This window comes from Sinocyclocheilus grahami, unplaced genomic scaffold (assembly GCF_001515645.1).
Source record: "Sinocyclocheilus grahami isolate Dianchi unplaced genomic scaffold, SAMN03320097.WGS_v1.1 scaffold81.1, whole genome shotgun sequence".
Lineage (NCBI taxonomy): Eukaryota > Metazoa > Chordata > Actinopteri > Cypriniformes > Cyprinidae > Sinocyclocheilus > Sinocyclocheilus grahami.
In genome coordinates, this window is record NW_015505260.1 from 1,164,301 (window position 1) to 1,181,450 (window position 17,150).

Consider the following 17,150-nt stretch of genomic DNA (forward strand, 5'->3'; position numbering starts at 1 on the left):
AAAGCGAAAATACAGTACCGCTGGATGTGAGGACCTCCCCTTTAAACGCTACAGCTCTCTCGCTCATCAGCCTGTGTCTCTCGAGTCTCTCTCGCTCACTTACATCCAGACGCGTTCAGACGAGCTTCATGTTCTTCTCGTCTGTTCTCCAGCGGCGAGCGCGTTCTTCATCAGATTATCGGCGCGTGTGCTGTTGTCCTCGTGCGACACTGTAACATTCGTACCACGATCATTTAATGCTGAATTCAAACACGTGAGTATCACAACTTGGTCTCATCATCAGCTTTTCATTTCATCTCAAATCATCTACAGTGATATTTTAGATGAAGTGTTCATCATGTCAGCTGTGAAATGTTTAACGTTGACTGAAAGTGCGACTGTTCACGCTTAGTTTACCAGAGAAGTTCTCAGGTGTTATCTCATAGAGTTGCTCGTTCTCAGTTGTTCTTAATCGAAATTGAATGTTAATGTTCAGGTTTTGTGAAATAATTTCTTCTTATAGTCGAATTGAAATGTTTTTTTTGTGCGTATCAGAAGCACGTGCGAATCCTCTAGTTTGTTTGCTTTTGTTCTTAAACAGCTTGTTGCAGCTGCTGGTCTTCCAAGCAGTTTTACTATCTACCAAAGCAAAAAGCTTATCTATCTATCTATCTATCTATCTATCTATCTAGCAGTTGATCTCTAATCACTTTCTGACAGGTCTGTGGTAGGACATCATATTCATCAGAAGACTGTTCATATATGTATATTTGAAAAATACTTCTCAGATTTAACAATGTGTATATTATTAGCTGAAGAAATTATTTTTCTTTCCGTCACATGCATTTATCTTATACCTGAATGTTCATTTCTGCTGTTGCAGAGGTGTTGAGAACATCAAGATCATTGCGGTCCATGGACCACCTCTAAATCCAGGTCGGTATATCCAGGGATCGACCTTGTTTGAGGACCACATTCGTGCCTTTGAACTGAAACATGAATTCAGTGCATTATTCCCAAGGTATTCTGCTTAGCTTGTGGATAAACATCTAATCTCATCCATATTCTAGATCCCTGACCTCGTTATAGGTCACCGTTGGACACTTTGAGGACCATTGGAGTCTTTGTGTCCTTCACTGTTGGATATTCACAAACAGAATAGAATGGCAAAGTGGTTAAAGGACTATTTAAGTTTCGGGAGCAAACGAGTTCCCCCGCAACCGCCAAAACCAGACTACAGCGAGAGTGAGATATTGAAGGCGTATCGTGCACAGAAGAACCTTGACTTTGAAGATCCATATGAAGACTTTGAGAACAGGGCTAGAAATGACAATGGGTCGACTGAAACGTCCCACATGGGTTTCGGCTCTCCTCTGAAATCCTCAAGTCTGGATATCAAGGTTGTTTCGCCAAAACATCGCCTTATAAAGGTGGACTCGCAAGACCTGGGACGGAGCAAGATTCTTCTAAGCTCTGTGTCTTTAGAGGAACCAACAGATCCGGTGAGTTATTTAAATGACAGTACTTTAGTAGAAAGCCTATGTTTATCTGCGTTGGACGATTAACGTAAGTCTACGAGTAACACGTAACGTAAAAAGTAAATTGTAAATTTTCCTGTTTTCAAATAATTGAGGGAATTTTGCATAAATATTGTGTAAAATGTTCAAATTGAAAGTGTCCATTTAAAATTTTTTTTAATGTAAAACCAACTGACCATCCCAACACAACAATGTGCACAACCAAGTCTGGAGGCGGGGCTATGTGTTTGTGTGCACTGTGCAGTGTTGGGGAGTAACTAGTTACATGTAACGGCGTTACGCAATTTAATTACAAAATAAATGTAACTAATCTGTTACAGTTACTGAGAAAAAATATGTAATTAAATGAGTTTGAAAATGTTAATGATTACAAAAGAGGTTACATCTGAATATTTTCACACACATACATATTAAATTGATATCTTTTCCAAAGTGCATTGAATGCTCTAAAATATGAGACACCAATGTTTCAGGAGTTTCAGTAACTGTTTTTTTCCAAGTCATTGTTAGATGCCAGCGTTTCCTGTCATAGCTATATGCAAAGATTTGATTTCAAAAACAGTATCATAGCTATTAAACTATTTCTTGAAATTATTTTAGATCTGTATTATAACTCAGAACGATCTCAAAGTAAAAAGAGGTGCTAAAGTCTGATTTTGTGGTGGCTGTGCTTTAAAATTAAATTATTATAATCTTAATTCAAGCGATGAATGATTTAGTAAATCTGACAGTAATCAGTGTTGAGTTCTACTGTAAGGATAACCCTGCCTGGTTTGAAAATGATTAACAGTTGGAAATTTAGAAAGGTAATCAAATGTAATCAGTTACATTACTTTAATAAAGTAATTGTAATAGTTACAATACTTATTACATTTTAAATTGTAATCTTGTAATCTGTAGCTTGTTACATTTCCAAAGTAACCTTCCCAAAAATTTTTTATGTTAAACCATCAAAAGAAGACTGTGCCAAGGTTCGCTCTGAAACATGCAGCTCATATATTTATTAGGGCTGTCAAATCGATTAATCGCATCCAAAATAAAAGTTTGTGTGTGTACCGTGTGTATTTATATGTACATACAGTGGGTACGGAACATACAGTGGGTACGGAAAGTATTCAGACCCCCTTAAATTTTTCACTCTTTGTTATATTTTTCCTCATTAATGTACACACAACACCCCATATTGACAGAAAAACACAGAATTGTTGACATTTTTGCAGATTTATTAAAAAAGAAAAACTGAAATATCACATGGTCCTAAGTATTCAGACCCTTTGCCGTGACACTCATATATTTAACTCAGGTGCTGTCCATTTCTTCTGATCATCCTTGAGATGGTTCTACACCTTCATTTGAGTCTGATTCAGTGTTTGATTATACTGATTGGACTTGATTAGGAAAGCCACACACCTGTCTATATAAGACCTTACAGCTCACAGTGCATGTCAGAGCAAATGAGAATCATGAGGTCAAAGGAACTGCCTGAAGAGCTCAGAGACAGAATTGTGGCAAGGCACAGATCTGGCCAAGGTTAAAAAAAATTTCTGCTACACTTAAGGTTCCTAAGAGCACAGTGGCCTCCATAATCCGTAAATGGAAGACGTTTGGGACGACCAAAACATATAATCCTGTTTGTGAATGATTTATATTATATATAAATATATATTACGTGTTTCTTAAATATTTACATGTATGTGTGTGTATTTATTATATATAAATATACACACTACACGCATATATTATGTAAATAAACTTTTATTTTGGATGCGATTAATTGCAGTTAATCAGTTATGGCAGCACTAATATTTAACTGAATCACAGATTTTACAAAGCCTTCGCGATGGGATAATTGCACAGCCAAATTGCGATTTTTGGATTTGTTTAGATTAAAAGTACAGCCCTAGAAGAAGAGGGTAAATAGCAAAAACATGTCGTTCAGAAATCATAATGTCACAACCATGAGCACATGACCAAATATATTTACATAAGAACAATTAGTCAGTAGTTAACAACTTTCATTTGCTGCTTATTGCAGTCAGTTAGGAAAAAAAACTGATTTACATGCTGCTTGTCACTTTATCGCACACCTGGTTAGAACTTGTATGGAAAAAAATGTCCATACAACACCAAATTATGACTATTGTTGGTGCTAAAAGAGCAGTGTAAAAAAAAAAAGAGAGATGCTGTCTGTTTGACTGAAAATGAAGTGTTTTTTTGCCTCAGAATTAAAAAAACGATTTCCCTTTCATTCATCCCTCAGCAAACTGAGATATTCTTCAATTTGTTGCACTGAATAAAAGGGATATCGTATGTTCCTTCTCCTGGGTGAAGATCATCACATGACTTTGATCTTGTTTCAGGTGGTCCCTTCAGCTCCAGTTATGGGAGATACCGACTACTCCGACCCATTCGATGCTCGTTTGGACCCCCGTCCCGAAACCACCCAAAGCCAAATCACTCCTGAAAACAACGGCTATATGGAGCCCTACGAGGCCCAGAAAGTGATAACTGGTCAGTCAGATTTCGTCCTATTTCTTTTGGTGTGTGTTCCCATGGCCCAGGGGAGTCTGGTTTGCCATTTGAGTCGTATGGAGAGAATGAATTATGAGTGTGTCTTTCTCAGCAAGTCCCCAGTCATCCAGTGCTGTCAGACAGTGACTCACTGCTGATTCTCTGCTGGAGTCTCACAGATTACAGTTCTGTGTTCATGCAATTTGTTCCATTGTTTTATTCCCATTGACTTTTGCCACTTACTGATTTGAGAGATTTTATCTGCTTCAAGACGTAGACAGCATTTTAATACTTCATCGGTACACACAGAACATTCCAAAAAGTAGCCACCAACATTTTACTGCTTTCTAAGCCCACAATGCATTGGTTATACTGGCGGAGTCCAAAGAAATGACGATCATAACAAATTTGTGTGGAGTTGTTTAGTCATGATGCCAGTTTGTTGGCCAGGAAGGCTAATTCACTATGGGTTCCCTCAGGAATTTCCTATGGGTTTTTAGAATAGTGCTTTTTGATTTTATGAGAAAATGGGGTCTGTAGTTAGCATAAGCTGAGTAGGCTTTAACATTTTGTTTTATTATACAACATAAATGACATACAATATATACCTCAAATGTAAATTTTAATTGTGATGCTGATTTCTTCTATTTTTACATCTTAAATTTCCATTACTGTCATCTAACGCTCACTTAAAGTCAAACTTTAAAAGCACTAATAATTGAATAGGACTGTTAACAGTAATCTTTAGCAAATATCAAAATAAATATCATTTTAGTTTTTAGTGTTTTAATTGACGTGACGTGACGCATGGCCAAGTATTGTGTCCCAACAGTCCCATACTAATTTCTTGTGCTCTGCATTTATTCCATCCAAGTGCACACACACAGCAGTGAGTAGTGAACACACACACACACACACACCCCGGATACTATACCCGGATACACTCCCAGATACTATACAAAATAGTATAGATTTTTAATATTGTCATGTATTGTTAAATAACTCTGTTTATCAGTATCGGCCAGAATATTAATACCGTGCCTTCCTAGTTTACATTCTGCTGAATCAAGACAACAGTTTAGCAAGCTAACATTAGCTAAAATGGAAGCATAATTAATAAAAAAATATTTTTAAGGAATATGTCGTAATATATTGTAGAATTTTGTAGTTGTGGTTAATTTCATATAGGCTTTTAACCGGCATTGCAAAATGTCAATTTAAAAAAAGTTACTTAAAAATGCAAGTTGCTAACATGGTTGCATGATTTAAATATGTAAACTCAGATCTTTATCGTAGGTAGTCCTCATTTAATGACTTGTTAGCAAGTTGCTTTTTGAAGCACACAACTTCTTCCAAATTGACGTTGGAGGTATGACGTCAATGACTAATTTATGTTGTAGAACAAAACACAACCTTATTTTACTCACGAAAACAATTGCATAATTTCCTCAGTCAACCAGTGGCTCAAAACTGCTAATGCTAACTCTTCTGGACACGATTTAATTCGCATTCAAAGTATTAATTAAATAGTTCAACATAATTAAAACTTGACTGTTGTACCTGATTTGTTTGGGGTTGTATTTTCTTTAATTCTTAGAGTATCATGACTAGCATTAGCTTAGCAATGTGCTAACATGGCTCCCATCTAATTCATGTGAGAAGTGCTATTTAGCTACTGCAAATCAATTGCTTGTGATGTTCCATTTGAGTTAAACGAGACGTTTTTTTAAAAGTTTAACTATTTTTACCTTGAGTGTCACATTATTAGGATGTCATTTGCAAGATGCTGCAAAAGTTGTGAGCGAAATGGTCAAACATGTTCGTCTAGTGCATGTTTACATGGAAAACAATGAGAAAGCAGCGCAGTGCAATATAAAAAACATGTTCTATGTGAACGGACACTTAGAAGGTAGCTGTCTATATAGACCGTAGACAAACTTTGCTAGGTTTTGGAACGGAGCTGAAATGTGATGTTCCTTAGATATTTTCAGGGAATTGTGTTCCATTTTCTCTCTGTAGGACCCCAGCATCCACCTTAATTTCTCCTCAGATCGGTCTTGCCTTCAAGGCAGCCTCATTTAATTTTCAATCCATCTCTACAGGTTAATCTCTTCTCTCATTCTCCATCAATTCTCAGGTACGGGGGAATCTAACAGCCCCTCTCTCACACGTCACAAACGCTTAACATCAACACATGCTCCCATAGCTCTCTCTCTCCATCCACCTCAGGGTCTGTCCCTCAGGGCCTCCTCTTTGTCGCTATGGAGACGGCTAAGGAGCCCAATAGAAGCAGGATGTGTGAAGGTTAAAGTTTGTCTTTCTCTTGTTACGGTACGCCTGCCTGGTTTCTTCTCTGTCCTGCTTGCTTTCTTTCTCACTGAAACACATGTACATGCCAGTGCTCCTTTCCAGGTGGTCCGTCCCATGTCTTGTCTGTTTGGTTTCACACTTCTCATAATTTATGTCTGGGCTGTTCGCCGGATGAAACTCAAGTGATTAATTCATGTATGTCTTTGTAATTGAACATTTAGTGCTGAAAAGATTAAGAGAATGTTCAGAGTTCTATACAACTTTGAATCAACAACATTTGTGTCCTTTATTACCTAAAGTGTCTATTAAATACGGTGTTTGCACAATATATCGGTACCATATAGGTTATTAGCTGATATAAAAAATTTCATTTATTGTATTGAATAATAGTAGATATTTAATTGTGCATGCCAGTGTTGTTATAGTTAAGTAAAGCTTTTGCATATTATGTCGAAATAAAATAATGTAAATATTCAATAAACTTATTCAAAACTTAAATTAAATAGCTTAAATGAACATTAGAAATGTTCCCTTGTTTCCCTAACTGAAATAAACCAAGTTACAAGTAAATAATACTAAAATAACATGAACATCTCAGTTTAATGTTTAGATTTCCTTTGCTATTTTCTAACACTTAATATTCTAACAGTCAATATCTTTAAAAAAAAAATTTATAACAAGTTAAATGTAAACTTTTCCGTTTTTCATGCTGTTCATAGTGCTGAGAAGCCGAACAATGTTATTTTTTTATCATTATATACTTTTTAATATATATATTTTTGTTAAAAGTCCCATATTGTACACCTTTCTGGAGTTTTATTTTAGGCTTTGATGTCCTTAAGAATATATATTTGCGGTATAAGTACCAAAAACCATCTCAATATATTTTTACAGCTCCTTTCTCAGGAGCTCTTTCTGAGAACAGGTTGAGTTTGGTCTGTCTAATTAATATTCATGAGCCTCTCTTCTGATTGGCCTGTTGTTTTCTGAGTGACGCACGGCCAGGCCAACTACAGGTAACTAGGGTCAGCGACGTCACAGCACTAGCTGGAGGTAGCAAAACAAAGGGGAAACGGGAGGCGGCCCATTCAAACCAGCGCAGGTTCGGCTACATAAGGAGTTTAAAATGTCATCTTGTGATGTTGGGTGCCAGAATCGACGTAATACAGCCTCAAATTAGAAATTTGATCGCATATCTGCTACCACTGCCAGACAAAAAACCGATGACAGCTGTGGTTAAACGCGATAAAACGAGCAGACTGGACAGAAAGGATAGTCAAAAATGCTCACGTTTGCAGCACGCATACTTATCAGAAAAGGTTCAATAAAGTATTGTCTTTTGTTGTTATGGGCGTGTCTACAGATTTCTTGCCATATGTCTATGTTTCTTGCATCTCACGACTATGTCGTGTATGAAATAATGTCTGTGTGCATGTGTATAAAACAACAAACTGACGATTTATATATTATCATTTGTAATTGTATATACATTGTTGTGATTAATTGTGGCTGGAACAATAGTGTAGCTGTAAAAATAGTTTCCTGCTGAAATTGATATATCATGTTCAATACACATTATCATGACTAGATAGACATGGTGAGTTTGTCTTTACTATACAGGTTAGATGTGATCCACCTCATAGTAACAATCCTGTCAGATCGTCCATCCTTTGAGTGAGAGTGTAACGTTACAGGTCGGCCGATCTGGTTTCGTGGTTAAAGTTAACCTTTTTGACATGTTTCCGTGTTGTCCTTGCGCAGCAAAAGCATGGACGCGATGTTGTCTGGGGGTTTGGCAAAAGGAGAGTGGGACGGTGAGCGGTGTTTGGGGTGGTGACTGAAGGCAGTGACTGTGTAGTTCTGACGTCAACTTTTTACGGAAGTCACAACGGTTCGTGAAAAATAGCTCAATTTAAGCAGGCTGTGTGCATTTTACTGTGGACTGACTGTTTTGATACTTATATGGTAGTTAAATAGCCCCTAGACCTCAGTAGTCGTGAAAAAAGCCAGGAAATTTCAGTTTTGACGATATGGGACCTTTAATATTTTGAATTAGATATTTGAACTTAAAAGTTTTAGTAATTTTGTTGTTTTTATTTTATTAGTTTTTTTTGTCTATATAGTTAAGTTTTAGTTATTCTAGTACTTATTTTAATTCAACTAGTTGCCCTGGCAAAATTTCTCATTTTCATTTAGGTTTTTTTTTATTACAGAAATTGTTTTTAAATTAATTTAGTTTTAGTTAACAACAATAACCCTGATGCCCTAATTCACTTGTAGTATTTAAAACGATTGATTTTAGTTATTAGTGTTTTATTTAAAATTTATTTAAGCAAAATATTCTAGAATTTGGTTAAATGGTTATGGGTTTATCTGTGTAGGCCAGAATTGTAATACTGGTGTCTTGCTAGTTCACATTCATCTACCGATTCAAGACAACAGTTTAGCAAGCTAACTTGAGCTAAAATGAAAGCATAATATTCCTCAAAACATTTTGTAGTTGCAGTTCTTTTCATATAGGCTTTTAACCAACTATTATTTTTGCTGAAAAGCACTTGAAGGTCATTCAGACATCCTGTTGTTTAACGCTTGTTGTTTGAGAGAGATGATAATGGAAATGAAAATGCACATCAGGAGAGATGAGAGACCCCAGTCCTTGAGTTTGACTCGATCTATGCGCACACATGCATCTCTTTCTCTTTTTGTTAAGCCCTCCCGTATGAAATCGGCAAGCTGTGCAAACACAATTTGTCTCTCCTTTAGATTCATTCTCCTCCACTCTTCACCAGACATTTTCATAATTAATGTGGCCCAGGCGAGGGAGCCCAGCTGTGGAGCCCAGAGAACATATCGATTTATTGTTGTGTCTTGATTTAACAGCGCGGCCTGTCTCGCACCGTTTTAATGAACACATGCCACTGTGAAAATTCTAGAAGATGCCTGAATCCGCTTTTAAACCCAATGTTATGTCAATAATCTTACAAGGCCAGACGTTGGACTATCAACACAAATCTGGTACACTTTGCAACTTATTCTGATCACGAACTGCCCAAAATTGATAATTTGCTGAAAATGTACTCACACTCAATATTTAGAGAAATTTAGCATTACATTACTTGTTCACCAATGAATCCTCTGCAGTGAATGGGTGCCGTCAGAATGAGAGTCCAAACAGATGATAAAAACATCACAATAATCCACACCACTCCAGTCCATCAATTAACGTCTTGTGAAGCGAAACGCTGCGTGTTTGTAATAAACGGGTCCATCAAGATTTTGTTTTTAACTTTAAACTGTTGCTTTCAGCTAAAATATGAGTCATTTATCCATATTATTGCTTTCTCCAGTGTAAAAGTTATCTTGTCTGAATCAGGAGAGAAATATGCACAGATCAAGCAAGGTGATGGATTTGTTTGTTACAAACACGCAGCTTTTCGCTTCACAAGACATTAATTGATGGACTGGAGTGGTGTGGATTATTGTGATGTTTTTATCATCTGTTTGGACTCTCATTCTGACGGCACCCATTCACTGCAGAGGATCCATTGCTGAGCAAGTGATGTAATGCTAAATTTCTCCAAACCTGATGAAGAAACATCATCTACATCTTGGTCGGCCTGAGGATGAGTAAAGTTTCATTTTCGGGTGAACTATTCCTTTAAGGGGTCAGTACCAGCTTTTCTTAAGTGGAAATTTGTAGAACAGAGCCAGATTAGGGTTGAACAAAGTTTATAACTGGTTTATTTGGTGTTGCAGAGCTGCAGAGGAGAGCTGGTGGTGGAGCAGGAGGTTGGGGGAGAGGGGAGGTCCAGCTCTATGACACCCCATATGAGGAGCGCGTCCCAGGGCAGCCGGATCTGCCCGAGGAGGGGAGGGAGAGCAGGCTGCCGCAGGACGACGAGAGGCCCGCAGATGAATACGACCAACCGTGGGAGTGGAAGAAGGAACACATCTCCAAGGCTTTTGCAGGTAAACAGACTAGCCACTTTAACTTGCTTGGGTTTGTGTGTCAAAATTGTGAAAAAAACTAAAGTTGTCTATTCTTCAGGCTTCATTAAGTTTTTCATCAAAAGTTAGCATTACATTTCTAATTTAAATGTTTATTACTTATTGTGAGTTTAATTAATTTACCTTACTGACTTTCTTTTAAATTACATTTTTAAACAATATATGCATAATAATTATATATATATATATGTGTGTGTGTGTGTAAAAAAAAGGAATTAATTGTGAGCAGCATGTCTTCAGTGTCTATTAATTATTAATTGTATTATTTTTTATATTGCTTACATTTATATTGCTTTAATTAACAAATAAAAGAATAAACAAACAAATAAAAATTAATGTAGAATAATTACATAATTTAAAATGAAGTTATAAGAACTATTCAAAAGAACATTAATAATGAATGCATATATTAATTCATTTGTTCATTCTTTCGTTTTTTTTTTTTTTTTTTAAATAACTTTTACATTTTAATACAAATTAAATGATAAATAAAATATATATATTTTTTAAAAGCCTAAGAGTTACTTAAAAGTAAATTAATTAAAAAAATTAAGATATTACTAGAAATTACTAAATATATGGATGGCACTTCTCCACAGCACCACCCAATGGATTCATCCAATCTAACTGCAAGATTTAATTGAAGGATTTAGTGGGGAAGTATTTTTCACTGTTGCCTTTGGCAGAAAAAGGTGCAAAGGAAAATCAATCTGATTAAATTGTTGAATACCGTATTTCACTTGCAAACGCTCCACGTTATGGAAGTAAAAGGATTGCGAATTCGGTTTCATGTTGATTCTGTTTCATGATCTACCACTGATTTGAGGCCAGTTTTATAGATCTCTGGATAATGATTTAAAGTGTTTTTGGAAACAGAAGCCTAGAACCGTAATTAGGAACCACAGAAGAAACAATACAGCCTGTAGGAATCAATTCTTCATGCTACTCCATTTTGGTTTAGGTCATTAACATTTTTGGTTTTTGGTGGCAGAGGGAGGTGAAAAGCGCTCCATATGGATGTTATTGGATCCAGTGAATGTGGCCCCTTGTGTGTGCGTGTTTGCAGAACTCACGGGCAGTAGATGAAAGCAGTGCTGTGGGGCCAATCTTGTTTAATTGAGCTGTATCTCTGCGTCAGGGGTCAAGGTGACACTGGAATAAATCATCCCCCCAGCCTGGCTCACCACGCACACCTCCAACACACAAACACACACTTTTTTCCATTAATTAAGGCCTTTCTCAGCATGTCTGAGCTTCAGTACAGCAGAACCAGTGGTCAGCAGTGCCATGAGCATAGCACTATCCAACATCGAAACTGCAATGGTTTACTGCTGCAGAAGCACTGTGTATTTTTAGCTGAGAGACAGAAAGTGAGCGCAAGGGGCCCGTGGCAACTGCTGATGTGACGACCTGCTTTTGTAGCACAGAAATAAAGAAAAATAATTCATATGACATGATTCCTTATGTGAGTGCCCCTATAAAATTGCATCTGATCCTGGTCTGATGGACCCTGATAAGACCGACTAGTCAAAAGGAAATGGTCATAAATTTCAGGGTTTTCAAAATTATTTATTGTATCTTTTTTTATTAATATATTTACTGTACCAATTTATTAATTAATTTTTAAAAAAATAATTTTTTTTTGAATGAATGAATAAATTACAAAAATACATACACATAAAAATAAGTAATAAGAAATATTCAAAAGTAAATTAATGAAGAATGCATTTATGCATATTAGTTCATTATTCATGTGTCCATTCGCTCATTCATTCTGTAGGTGACTGGTCTCCACAGTGCCATCTTTTCATTTGTGTAATTTAAGTTTTTGACTTATTTTTATTTCTTGTACGCTTTTATTTTTGTATTTACCAATTTATTAATGATTTTTTTTTAATAATGAGAAATAAATATAAATAATGACACATAAAATAAATGGGTCAAAGACGTTAAGCATGAAAATAAATCTACAAAAGTGATTTTATGTCCATAGAAAGCACATTAAATGTAAGGAAAGTGTCTACTTTTAAGATTTTAAATATGTTTTTGGAGAATAAAATGTCGAAATTTGGTTGAAATAATGTTACATTGTCATTCAGTGTAACAAAATATTTTTAAAAATTCAAACAACATGCTTATTCTGACGTGTACATATTAAAATATATAAAAGAATAAGATAGCATATTACATTTTATTGTGTTTTAAATGAGAAAAAAATTCTTACTGACAAATGGGCAAAACCTAGGATAGTGGAAAATTTAAAAAATGTAAAATTACAACTAATCAGTATTTGGAGTGAAAGTAATTAGTCTTTTAATATGTCATAAATTGATTTTTGTTGTAAATATGCCTGGCAAGATTGTTACACAATGGCATTTTAGCGGGTCTCTTCTGTAAATCAGGGAAAACTGTATGATATTTATTTATTGCTCAGAAAAACAAAAACAAAATTGCAATTAAATTAAACTGAAAACTTCTTAATTTGGGGGGGGGGGGACAACAATTATAAAGCAGTGCTACACTTAATGTTTTTATGCTTAAACCATTTTTCGTCTTCGACCCAAATATACACTAACATAATTTAAGAAAAATTCAAAAGTAAATTAATAAAGAATTTAGTAATTCTGTGGGCCACTCATCTCATTTTTAAACATTTACTCTTTTTAGTGTACCAATTTATTAATTATTAATTGTATTAGTTTGTATTTTTACCATTTTTAAAGGAATAAATAAATAATAAACATTAAATAAAATATACAAAATTACATCATTTAAAATGAAAAATTCAATTAATTCAATCAATCAATCAATTAATGAATTAATTCATTTTTTCTCCACAAGGCCATATAATAGGTTCACTTGTTGTTCTGCTGAAAAAATTTTTCGATGGTGCAAATGAAAATCAATATTATTAAATAGTTGAATATTGTATATGTTGATTATAAATGTGCCATTTTACAAGTAAAATGGGTTTTAAGTTGAATATTTCATATACTACTGATTTGAGGCCTGTTTTATAGATGACTGGATAATTAATGTTTTGGAAATGGAGACCTTCGTTAAGATTAACTAGTCAATTGTCCAATCTTTGTATCTTTTTGGACATTTTCTAGTAGCTGCACAGCTCCACCTCTGAATAGCAATGCTGAAAGCACTTGTGTGTTTTAGTGTGAGTGAAGAGATTTGTGTGCAGAGACGGGGGTGATGGTGAGGAGGGGGCTATAGCCTTGTGAATGGAGGGCTGCAATCAGTCACACGCTGACACCTCCTCTCTCCTTCAACCTCCCTCCTTCTCTCACCCTTTCAGCTCTGACTAATGAATTAATTCATTTTTTCTCCACAAGGCCATATAATAGGTTCACTTGTTGTTCTGCCGAAAAAAATTTTCGATGGTGCAAATGAAAATCAATATTATTAAATAGTTGAATATTGTATATGTTGATTATAAATGTGCCATTTTACAAGTAAAATGGGTTTTAAGTTGAATATTTCATATACTACTGATTTGAGGCCTGTTTTATAGATGACTGGATAATTAATGTTTTGGAAATGGAGACCTTCGTTAAGATTAACTAGTCAATTGTCCAATCTTTGTATCTTTTTGGACATTTTCTAGTAGCTGCACAGCTCCACCTCTGAATAGCAATGCTGAAAGCACTTGTGTGTTTTAGTGTGAGTGAAGAGATTTGTGTGCAGAGACGGGGGTGATGGTGAGGAGGGGGCTATAGCCTTGTGAATGGAGGGCTGCAATCAGTCACACGCTGACACCTCCTCTCTCCTTCAACCTCCCTCCTTCTCTCACCCTTTCAGCTCTGACATGTTTGTCCTCCTGCAGTGCTGACACACTCGGGCTGATAAACCACCGCAGGGGTGCAGGGGCATCTCCATCTACCTCCTCCCCCATCTACCCCTCCAGCAGTGGTGATTATCACACTCAGGGGAGAACGGAGGGAAAAAGGCGACTGGATTGAGAGCGGGATGAGCTGAGGGGGACAGAGAGACTGAAGGACACATTAAAGCATCTTTAGCACATATACAGCCATTTTCAATTTGAGAAATGGGCTGTGATTGGATCATTTCAAAATCTTCAGCCTATCAGATGCTCAGTTTCTATTAGGGGTGCAACGGTTCAACTTACTCACGGTTCGGTTTGTATCACGGTTTTAGAGTCCCGGTTTCGGTGCGGTTCGGTATGTGCTATGTTTAGGGACAAAACTATATTGTCAAATAAAAATAAAGAAAATAAGAACAAATAATCTAACTAGAAGTAACAGCACAAATAAATGCAATAGAGCAAAGATACAAATAAAATAAACAGTGCATTTCAGGTTTTTTAGGGAGGTCTAACAGTTTTTAGGTACAGAAATTGAATAAAGTAATCAAATGTAAAGCTACATTGCATATTTAACTGTATGAATTAAAAATTATTCCTTATTAAAGTTACAAAAGTTATTCAATCAAGAGCAGTGAGTGATTTTCGTGTTGTTGCGGTTTAATTAACTTTAAGAAAGTGCTGTCACTTTAAGAGAAAGCACTGATACTGTTTGTTCAGCCGACTATGTCTGCTATAGGATACTCACCAAGACGGGCATTTTACATAATTTTTGTGGGAATTTGTCCATTCAAGCACAATACGTCAAAGAGAGCTTAATATTTGCGTGCGAGTTCTCGCGAGTTCGCGTCTTCTGGCTCTTTAATATTTAAACTGGCAAGGCTTAAATGAGTTTAGTTTAAACACAGATAGCAACGTGTGCTGTTCAGGTCTCACCTGCGCTATAAATGACAGTTATTCCAGCATACAGCACTCGCAGCATTACAGATGCATTGTCAGATTTAAGTTGAACCACGGTCCTAGTGTATGCCAAACTGTGTGTCGAGAACCGTTGTACCCCTAGTTACTATAGATGAAACATTAATTTCATTACGTTTTGTTTTCCAAAGTGAAATGGCTATATAATTTTCAACTAAAAGCTGAAAACTTGAAATGCGTTTTGGCCATTTATTTACACAACAACAGTGTTTTGGGTGCCTGAAAATGCAAACTTTTGAAAACTACACCATTATCCGCTCAAACTGTGAATTTGTGAAAATGTGATGTCATGTGCTTGCTTATTACATGTTCGTGTAGTGTTTGTTTACAAAGCGACATCGCCAACTACTGGCCTGGCATGCAAAAAAACAGCATTTTAAGTTGTTTTTGCGAATCTGTGTGAAAATGGATTGTTTTGACATTGTTGTCTGTACGTGAAAAACGCAAAGGAAAGACTTTTCCATTTTTAGCACATCATTGTCATGTAAAAGTAGCCTAAAGCAGCATCACATGTATTCTCCACAGAAAGGCAATAATTGTTTTTGCCCCTAAGCCAGTTAACCACAAACCTGCCTCACACACTCTTAAAAATAAAGGTGCTTCACGATGCCATAGAAGAACCTTTTTGTCTAAATGGTTCAATAAAGAACCTTTAACATCTGAAGAACCTTTCTGTTTCACAAAAGATTCTTTGTGGCGAAAGAAGGTTCTTCAGATTACAAAATACGCAGACTGAATGAATACATTTTTTTTTGTTACTTTAGTGAAAAACAATACAAAAACTTACATTGTAATTAGGTATTTATTGTGATTATCAAGATATATTTTGAATATTGTAAAATGGCTGCAAAATATTGAGATCTACTTAGCTGTATCTCCCAGCCTTAATTGTCACATTGGCAATAAAATCTGTGCACGTTAGATGCCACAACATGTGTTAATTGAATCCAGACACCAAGAAAAAAAATCCACCAGATGAGGTTTTACGGCTGACATAAAATTCTACCAAAGCATAAAACGCATTGAGTTTGTTTGCACCTTCGGTAATAACATCTATTGTGCAAATTGAGACTTAATCACAGTTTTGCAGTGATGTAATATCGTTTCTTTTTATTACATGCTCAAATGAGGCTTTTGTTATTCCAGATGAGCTCTCGCACTTATAGTAATCTGCCGTCTCTGTACATTTCTAGCCAGAGACGGATTTCGCTATAGCTTTGTACTTTAGTAGTAATGTATGAATGGTGTGGCCCTCTGTCCCAGCTTGATATATTGTAGCCCAGAGATGACCTTTGTGGTGGGTGGCTGTCGCTCTTCGGTGTGGGTTTTTTTTGCAGGCCCGCTAACAGGCACTGATGCGCTGCCCTTTGTCTGCCTGACTGTGTCTGACAGGCATGCTGGAACCACAGGAGTGATGGTACAGTTAATGTAGAGCATTACAGTCATACAGTTAAGGACCAGGAATGTCTCAAGCCAGAGTGGATGGTTGTGCATGTGCACCTGTGGGTCTATAGAGTTAGACAAGAAGGTATGTAAATCTCTGTCTGTATAGATCTATTAGGTGTATATAGAAATGTCACAATGAAATTAGTATATATGAATATTTCAAATATATAAAAATCAAATTAAAACGAATAAAAAAAAAATATATATATTAATGTTACCCAATAGAAATAATAAACAAAATAAAACTAAGTACTTTAAAATGTACATATTCCCTGATATTTATATTATGTACAACATTTTTGTTTTTTATTTATTATACACAATACAATTTTTACACAACAGAAATATATTGATTTATTTAAATTCAATTTGTGTTTTTTATTTATGTTTCACTAATATCAGTGTATGTGTATGACAATATTTTACATTTCGATAATTACAAATAATTTCAATAGTTGCATTTCAATAACTAATTTACAAATATATGATTAATAGCATATTCCCTGATTTTTATATGTATATATATGTGTGTGTGTGTGTATATATAT

The 17,150-nt window shown here is 35.7% G+C and overlaps 1 protein-coding gene across 1 annotated transcript in view; it reads left to right on the forward strand.

The window, feature by feature from the left end:
- The first annotated feature begins 49 nt into the window (after positions 1 to 49).
- Positions 50 to 17,150, forward strand: part of LOC107586400 (SH2 domain-containing adapter protein D-like) — a 29,026-nt gene continuing 11,925 nt past the window's right edge. The window contains exons 1-5 of the mRNA XM_016273744.1: positions 50 to 253; positions 863 to 915; positions 1,050 to 1,481; positions 3,878 to 4,028; positions 10,095 to 10,307. Coding sequence (XP_016129230.1) covers positions 1,143 to 1,481; positions 3,878 to 4,028; positions 10,095 to 10,307 — 703 coding nt within the window. The 5' untranslated portion in view covers positions 50 to 253; positions 863 to 915; positions 1,050 to 1,142. The remainder of the gene's footprint in view (positions 254 to 862; positions 916 to 1,049; positions 1,482 to 3,877; positions 4,029 to 10,094; positions 10,308 to 17,150) is intronic.